An 8797-nucleotide genomic window follows, 5' to 3' on the forward strand; every position below is an offset into this window, starting at 1 on the left:
AATGCCATTTGGTTTCTGCTGATTTTTGCTGTTGATGGCGTGCCAGGGTGTGAGTGTCCCCTTCTCTGTGTCCCCAGAGCTGCTCCCTGCTCTGGCTGCAGCCTGCTCCCAGAGCAGGTGGGCTCCGGCTGCTCCTGAAGCTACCGGAGCGAGGGGTCCCTCCGAGGGTGCAAAAGATGCTGGAAAGCTCCAAAGCTCGTGTGAGATAAGGACGAAGCTGTTCCCACCCTGAAGAGGGGTTGCTCAAGAGCAAGGGAGGCACCTGCAGGCGTGGAAGGGGAGGCTGAAGGGATTTTCCTCCTTTATTTACCCCTCGGAGATAAGGGAAGGGCCGTGCCCAGTAAGAGCGGGGAATTCTAAGCCGTGCGGTGCAGGCAGCTCCTTTGGGTCACCCATCCGGAGGAGTGCTGGGGCTGGGGGCGATGCCCGGGGTCCCGAGCGCCCCGGGGTGACCGTGCCCTCCCGCCCCGGGGAGGGGCTGCTCCTCCCGGGCAACCAGGACCAGCCGGGGCTTGGCCGAGCTGCCCCCGCCGCAGCCCCGGCCGTGGGAGCCCCGGGCTCACGGCTGCCTCCATGGACGGGGACACGACCCACGCGTGGGGACCCACGGGCGGCCCCCAGGCAGCAGAGGGGACGGGCGGGACCGCAAGCGCCGGGGCTGGCGGCGGGTGGCCCCGGGACAGCGGCCACCCCCACCCCGCCCCTCCTGGGAGCAGCGGCCCCGACTCCACATCCCAGCGCAGGCTGATTATCCCCAATCCACATCCCGGGCGGCGGATAAACAAAGCGTGTCTGCTGCTCCCCCGCCGCACCAGCCCTCCCCGGGGCCGCTTCCATATTCCAGCAGCTTTCACACTGCGACCATCCCGTCATTAGAGGGTCATTTGCAGGAGCTGTCAAGGGTGGGCCGAGGGCGCGGGGCTGACCCCCGGCAGGAGGCAAAGCACGAACCTGCCCGTCTGTGCTCCGGGTGATGCAAAATTGCGCTGTTTTGCCTCTTTCTCCGCGGTTTTGCTACTCCTGCTCACAGACGGTTCCAAAGCAGGAGGATTCGCTGCCCCAGCGCCCCCCCCGGGACCCCCTGCCCCCCGGGCGCTGTATCTCTGCCATCTCTGCCCTCCGTCACGCCTGCTGGAATCCAGCAGCGGGTTCAAAAGTTGTGGCGGGGCAGGGGGAGGCAGCAGCCGTTCCCTGGGAAGAGCAGGGTGGAAAAATAAAGGCTGGGATTCCAGGGCTGTAAGGAAAACATCAAAGTGTGGGCAATGACAATAAAGTCGGGTTTAGGCAAGGATCTGCTGGCCAGCCGGGCTCTGCCAGGCTCGGGCTGTGAACTGAGCAGGGAGAGAGCTCTGGCCCTGCTCCTGCCCCAATCTACATCGGCTGGGGGACACAGGGAGCCCAGACACGAGGGCAATAAAGTGGGGGGACAGCCCTGGTCCCTTCAGCATCCCAGGGCTGGGGGAGCTGGCAGGTTCCTGCTCTGGGAAGGGCTGGCCTGGCCAGGGGGACAGCAGGCACAGATTACTTTGGACACACGGAAAGGAAAGAGTGAGAGAACAAACAGGCTGAGGGTACAAATGGTGCATTAAAGCACGAGCTGGGTCGGGCAGGTGGCGTTTGTCCCGTGACTGGGACACAGGGCAGGACACAGGGACACGGGGCAGGACACAGGGACACCGGGTGAGCTGCTCTGCCTGCTTGAGACAAAAAGGGGCTGGGATGGGAAATGCAAGGACAAAGCCAACTTGTCCCTGGACCTCCCCGGAGCATCCCAGCTGTGCCTCAGCCACCCACGACTGCCTCCCTCCCTCCCTCCCTCCCACCGTGCACAACTGGGCTCAGCCCGTGCAAAAAGCAGCTCCTCGGCCTGGGAGTGCAAGTGTCGGGTGAGGAACAGAGCCTGGGGGAGCAGGGATGTGCCCTGGAATGCTGAGCTGCTCCTCGCAGGGCTCGGGCAAGCTTGGAGAGCTGTAAACGCGAGTGCATGAGGGAGATGGATCCAAAACGGTCTGGCTGAAGGATGCAGCAGCTGCGGGTGTGAGGGGGAAGGGAGGGAGTGAAGGGTGAAGGACCAGAGCAATGGGATGCTGAGACCACTTGGTCCCACACCACGGGTGGAAAGGTTTAAGGGCTTAGGACAAATTGCCCCAGAGCAGATGTGCACATCACCTCACCACGTCGCTGCTGCCGTCACGGCTCTCTCTGCCCCCACAACGGTCCTGAAGCGCCCATGGCCCCAGGGCCCTGCACCGAGAACCCAGCAGGACCCCTGGTCACACCTGGCCAGGTGTTTCACAGGCTTTCCTCCCTCCCTCTGAATTATCCCGGTCGGAGGCACCTGGCGCTTTGATGCTCCCGGATCTGCATAAGCGGCAGATACCGATGCAAAGCAGCCGGGACACAGACAAAGCACTTAACGCCTCCAGCACGTGTTACCTCTCCTACAGGTGCCAGGAATGGCATTTAAGAGCATTACCTGCAATGCCCGACGCCCCCAAAAACCAGGCAGCCACTTCTGTACCGGCACCAAAGCCCAACACCACAAGGCTCCTGCTCCAACAGCCAATGGTTGGTCGAGGCTGAAATCAGCTCGTTTCTCCCCAAAACTGCCTGGATGTGCAGCCCTCAGCTTGGGATGGCACCTGGGGGGATCCCAAAACTGCCTGGATGTGCAGCTTGGGATGGCACCCCAGGGCATCCCAAAACTGCCTGGATGTGCAGCTTGGGATGGTACCCCAGGGCATCCCAAAACTGCCTGGATGTGCAGGTTGGGATGGCACCTGGGGGGATCCCAGGGCCACGCAGGGCCACCAGCATCATTGTGTGCCACCAAACCCACAGTCCTGGGTGACACACAGCTCAGGGAGGGTGACACCCAGTCCTGCTGAGGTCCCTGTCCAGGAAACCTGCTCACCAAGGGCTCCATCAACCCAACTCTTCCCCACAGAGCCACGGCAGGGGGGTAATTCCTCCTTTTGGTTGGGGCAGCAGGAGAAGGCGCAGCACAAGCGCAGGGACTCATCCCTGAGGAGCCTGCCCAGCCTGTCATGGCTATTTCAGTCTCCCCCACAGCAGGGGAACTTTGGGGAAATTACCATCAACACGGCAAGTTTTCCTAAACCAAAACCTGCAGCTGCGCCACAGTCCAGCAGTGCCACTTCAAACCAAACCCACCAATTTAGCACAGAAAAAAGTCAGTCCCAGCAGCAGCAGCTCCTCTAAACCATCCTCAGAACCTAACTGGTGCAGCTGAGACTGATAAAGTCACACCTGAGGGCAATAAATTTGGATTTGCTCCCATTAAGGTTTCAGAGAAACCCTTAAATCTTATCTTAGAAGAAATGCAGGTTTATCTGCAGCAATTGCTTTGTTCTGTTACTCATTATTGAGGGTTTGCATATCATAATGTCACCACTGAGCATCATTAGCAGATATTTAAATGCTATCTGCCAAACCTGATCTGCACAGACACTCCCTGTGGTTTGGGAAGTCTGAAGTTCAGGCTGTGCCCCGTTTGGGTTCCCCTCCTGTGAGGTGCCTCCACCCCCAAGCAGTAAGACAGCAATGTGTTTACAGACTGTCCAGACCACATTTATCAAGCCTCACGGAGGCTAAAAATGAAGATATTTGCTCTGGCCACCCAAACTGGACCTTCCCACAGCAAAATTAACTTTCTCTGACAAAAATTCCCGTCTCCAACCCAGAGAGACTTTGTTTCTAACCCTCTTCCCCAAAGCTCTTCTCCCTGCCCACCACAGGATAAAAAAGAGAAGCAAGGGTAAAGCAGCACGGACATTTCAGCATGGATCACAAACCCAGGCTGGCACATGCCAGAAAGAAAGAACTGCAGTGGCAAAGCTGGAGGCTCCCTCCTCTCCCTGGCAGGGCAGCTCAGCCAGGAGCCCTCCAAGAGCCTCCAGCTGAACTGATCCCAGATATTCCCACCTGCAGCCCGAGCCTGGCCCTTGCCAGGCAGGCAAGAGCACACAACCTGTGACAGAGCCTTCTGGAAGCACTCAGGGACACTTTTTGTCTCTATCCTGGGGGCAGATCTGGCAGACCAAACCTTCCCCCAGGGACCAGGTGGGACCAGGGATGCTTGGCCCAGCCCCAGCAGCACAGGGGACACCATTTTAGGGGTCAGCAGTTTGTTGCTGGAATAAGGGACAGAAGCCACATTTATTGCATTCATCTCCACACCAGGAGACTCCACGTGATTTTTATTTCTCCCTTATATTGCATTTCTGTTACAGTATTAAAATGATTAACAAAAGCATAAAACTGGAACCGAGACCAAGGGGGGAGGGTGTCTCCTGCAGCACCCCGAGGCCTGGCCCCTGGAACAGGACACGCTCTGCTCTCCTGAGGGAATCTGCCTTTCCCAGAGCAGGAAGGCACTCAAGGCATGGCTGCTGTAAGCCTGGCTGGTGGGAATCCTCCAGACAAGTCCTGGTGCTTCACTGGATCAGCACTCTGCAGGCAGGTGTGTTAGATGTCCATGTCGAACTGCTCTTCCTCACCTGCTGGGAGGGACAAAACCACGGGTGAGGGCCCAGAGTTCCACACTACATACCAAAGAGTTCAGTGAAGGAGTGGCAGGCAGCTGTGCTTCAGAAACGGGGTAGTTTGGGCTTAAAAGCTGCACTCAGGCATCAGGGTTGGTGTGAAAATCATCTTGTGAAGCTGTGGTGAAGGTGTCACTGCTGGGGGATCTCCCTCGCACATGCCAGAGCAGAGGCAGAGAAAATGCCCTCTCAGTAATTTATTCTTGCCCCTGGATTTCCTTGTAACAGGGAATGGGAAGAAGCACACTGAGGACGGTCGCTGGAAGGAAGCCAGCCAGGCACATTTCACACCCATTATCCCCAGGGCTGCTCCCACAGCCTGGCAGCCAAGAGCTGCTCCTGAGGACAGGCATTCTCTGCCAGAGTCACAGCCCAGCACCCAGCCTGCGTTTCAGGGAGTGCTGTGAGCACTTCAGGTCACAGCGTGTGTCAGGCATGAGGCAATCCTGACTCTGGAAAGCTTTTACTGGCAGCGAGCACACAACAAGAGCCGTCAGATCTTTATTTTCAGAGAGAACATAAATACTTGCACTTGGTAAGTTCAGGTTGCTTCAAGAAATAACCTCAAATAACTTTAAAAACAATTCTTTAAGGGCAACACTGGCTCGTGCTGCTGCAGCAGGGCCTCAGAGAAGTGTCCCTGTCACAAAACGGGGTCAGAAACAGGCAGCAGGAATTTACAACTCAGGCTGATATTAAAAACCCAAGTAAATTCTGCTCTGAATTGTAACTTGAAGCTCCCAGCAGCTGCAGCACGGCCCAGCTCAGGGAGAGGCGGCAGCAGCTGCCCCTCTGCTCTGCACAGGGGGCTCCTAATCCAACAGCAGCTTCCCAAACGCTGAATTAATGGGAATCCTATCAAATGACACCTAGGGACTGCAGAAGTCACGTCGCTGGGGCCCACAGCAGGATCAAACAACTGCCAGACCCCCGTCACCCTGTGACACTGAGCCCACTCCGCCTTTCCAAGAAGTTACTGGAGAATTGACCACGCGTCCCGGGAACCTCCTGGCCCCACTCCAGCTCTGGAACTTCTAGGAACCAGCAGAGCCCCTCACGGGCTGCTGGGGCTCTGCTGCCTGCACTCACCTGCGCTCACTTTCTCCTCACAGTTTTGGACGTGGTGGTTTTCAAGCTTCAACTCCTCCACGCCGGGGCTGGTAACGCCTGGAATGTCCGGAAGGTCGGAGGGAGGTGTTTTGGCACCCGGAGAATTGCGGCATTCCATCAGGAACTTTCGGTCATAAATGATCCTGGTACCTGGGGGGACAGCACACGCTCAGCCCTCCCTGCCCAGGGCAGGGAACTCCCTCATCTCTAAGGACCCTTACAGCCCAAACCGCTCAGGGACTGGATATTTAATAATAAATGTTAATAAATATTAAATAACTGTGATGCAGCGCCTCAGTCGGGGTTACCTTTCCAGAATTCCGGGTGCACCGACACTAAAGGTGACACATCAGGCACCCAAACTCTGCCAGCTGCTGCCCCGAGGCAGCACAGGGCTCCAAACCCCAGGCAGGGGCTGGAAGCAGCAGATCCAGCCCCTTCCACCTGGCTCAAGGTCACACCAGCCCACAGAGCAAACAGAAAACTGAATTTGATTCCCACTCATGGCTGAAAGCTGCAGGTGGACACACGCCAGGGGACAGGACGGGGCAGGGCCGTGTCCCTCTGAGCTCTGCCCAGCAGGAATTCCTGCACAGACACTTCCCCTGGCACAGCAGCACCTACACACACCTTGCTCAGGGCTTACACAGATGGTTAATGCTCCAAGGCTCAAACCAGGAACCACCCAGCCCCAGCCAACCACGCTGAGCCTCCAGGCATGGATTTCTAGGAACACCACTGAACAGCCTGTTCCTTATAAAGGAATGTCATGGAAACAGCTCAAAAACCACAGGCAGAAAAGGGATCCCTCCAAACAGCCCTCAGCCTTAACCCAGCAAGTGCTGGAAAAGAGTGTTTGCTTCCCAAGGGGAGGCTGCACACCCCTCTGGATCAGGTGTGTCCTGCTCTGCTCCTGTTCCAGCCAGAGGGAAAGGGACTTGTCCCTGCACCCTCCCCAAAAGTGTTAACTAAAGTCCACACGTGTGGGCAAACAGCTCCTGCCACCATCTGTCCCCGAGCAACCAACCCCCCTTGGTGTGAACACTGTAAATATACAATAAATCCATAAAACAGCACGTCCACCAGCTGCGTTCCAACCGAGCTCTGCCAGGGAGTTCTGAAAACACCAAAAAACTTTTCACTGACGATTCTGAACTCCAGTTCTTTTGGGATGAGGATCCATGCCTACAGTCAGCTGGCAGGGTGCTAAATTCCTGGGAAGCTCCAGGAGGAGGAGGAGGAGGAGGACAGGGATTCCTGGAACTGCAGCTCTGTACCAGCACCGGGAGCTTCCACCTTTCTCCAACAGCCTCAGGCCCAGAGCTCCTGAAAGCCAGGGGCCAGCTGGGGCAGGACACGGGGCAGGACACCAGGAAGGACACCCAGCTGGGGCAGGACACAGGGCAGGACATGGGGCAGGACACTGGGCAGGACATGGGGCAGGACACGGGGCAGGACATGGGGCAGGACACGGGGCAGGACACGGGGCAGGACATGGGGCAGGACACGGGGCAGGACATGGGGCAGGACACGGGGCAGGACACGGGGCAGGACACGGGGCAGGACACCCAGCTGGGGCAGGACACGGGGCAGGACATGGGGCAGGACATGGGGCAGGACATGGGGCAGGACACGGGGCAGGACATGGGGCAGGACATGGGGCAGGACACGGGGCAGGACACGGGGCAGGACATGGGGCAGGACACCCAGCCGGGGCTGTCACAGCTCCTGCACCCACCCAGAGCCGCGTTCCCCGGTGCTGCCAGGGCGTGTTCAGCAGGAGAACACACACCCAGCACGGGATGCTCTGTCCCTGCGAGCCCCGCGGGGCAGACACACAGCCACGGCTGTCTGTCCTCCAGCAGCTCTGCACCCTCCCTCCCGTCAGCACCGCAGCACGGCCGGGCAGCGCACGGTGTCCCCAGCACGGTGTCCCCGGTGTCCCCAGCACGGTGTCCCCGGTGTCCCCAACACGGTGTCCCCGGTGTCCCCAGCATGGTGTCCCCAGCACGGTGTCCCCGGGCAGGTGGGCACGCCCCGGCTTCTCCTCCTGCTCCAGACTCTCAGGAACTCCCCGGGGCCGAAGGGCTGACGGGCTCATTACTGCGCGCCGCTAATTAATTGCTCGTTCCGTTCCTGCCGGGGGAAGGCTCCCACACCTCGCCACGACTCCTGCAGGTGCTGCTGGAGCCTTCTCGGCGATTTGCTGCTCCCAGAGGACCAAGACCAGCCCAAAGCTCGGCTCTCCGCTGAGCCGGCGGTGCCACTTCCCCTTCTCCCCGCGGTTTAACCCCTGGAATCCCGCGGCGGACCCGAGGCACCACCGACCCCTCCACGCTTTGTCCTTTCGGCTCCACCACCGCTGCTGCTCGCATCCCTCCGGGCAGGGATGCAGCGATCTGCAGCGGCACCGGGGGGGGGAGATTCTACACAGTGAGGACAGAAAATCATCCCCAAATCACCGCAGGCCGCGGCTCAGGGGCAGCGGAGGCCGCTGGAACTCCTCACACCGACCCTGTGCCAGCACCTGCAACTTCCCTCGGGGCCAAACTGCCAAAAATGAGCAGGCAAGGAGGGGTGGGGACACAAAAAACCCCTGTGACAGAGGAAATAAAGGCAAAGGCGCCGGGCTCTGCTGACTGCCAGGGAAAACAGCAAATATCGGAATTAATCAGTAACCATGGCTGCTCCCTGCGGGGCTCCCGAGCACGGACCAGCACGGAACCCCCGGGCAGGCGCTGCCGCGGCCCCCCCGAACCTCCACCGAGTCCCGGCACCGGGCGGGGGCTCCCGGTGCTCGTCCCGGGACAGAACGGGAGCGCTCGCCCGCCCCTTGCTCAAACCGAGCCCTCCCTCCCGCCGTCAGAGCTGCCCGCTCCCCCCAGCACGGCCCCCGCCGGCCCGGCGCTCACCGCCCGGCGTGGTCCCGAACACGGTGCCCCCCGGCGTGGTGCTGTAGTCGCCGGGCGGCAGCGGGGCCCCGTCGGGCAGGGCGAGGCACTTGCCGGGGCCCGGGATGTCGCGACTGGGCGTCTGCCCGGGGCAGCAGCGGCCCGACATGACGGGAGCGGGAGCGGGAGCGGGACCGGAGCAGCACCGGCGCCGCCGCCGCCGCTGCCCGC

The 8797-nt window shown here is 59.9% G+C and overlaps 1 protein-coding gene across 2 annotated transcripts; it reads right to left on the reverse strand.

The window, feature by feature from the left end:
• Positions 1-4178: 4178 nt before the first annotated feature.
• Positions 4179-8797, reverse strand: EIF4EBP1 (eukaryotic translation initiation factor 4E binding protein 1). Of its 2 annotated transcripts, none has more exons than XM_054000884.1 (3): positions 8588-8797; positions 5655-5825; positions 4179-4520 (listed from the first exon to the last, which is right to left on the reverse strand). In XM_054000884.1, exons 1-3 carry the CDS (start codon positions 8733-8735, stop codon positions 4489-4491), a joined length of 351 nt encoding a protein of 116 aa, XP_053856859.1. In that variant the 5' UTR covers positions 8736-8797; the 3' UTR covers positions 4179-4488. The 2 variants fall into 2 exon arrangements, with proteins under 2 accessions (XP_053856859.1, XP_053856858.1); XM_054000883.1 differs by having other exon boundaries at positions 4179-4523.

This window comes from Vidua macroura, chromosome 28, assembly GCF_024509145.1.
Source record: "Vidua macroura isolate BioBank_ID:100142 chromosome 28, ASM2450914v1, whole genome shotgun sequence".
NCBI lineage: Eukaryota > Metazoa > Chordata > Aves > Passeriformes > Viduidae > Vidua > Vidua macroura.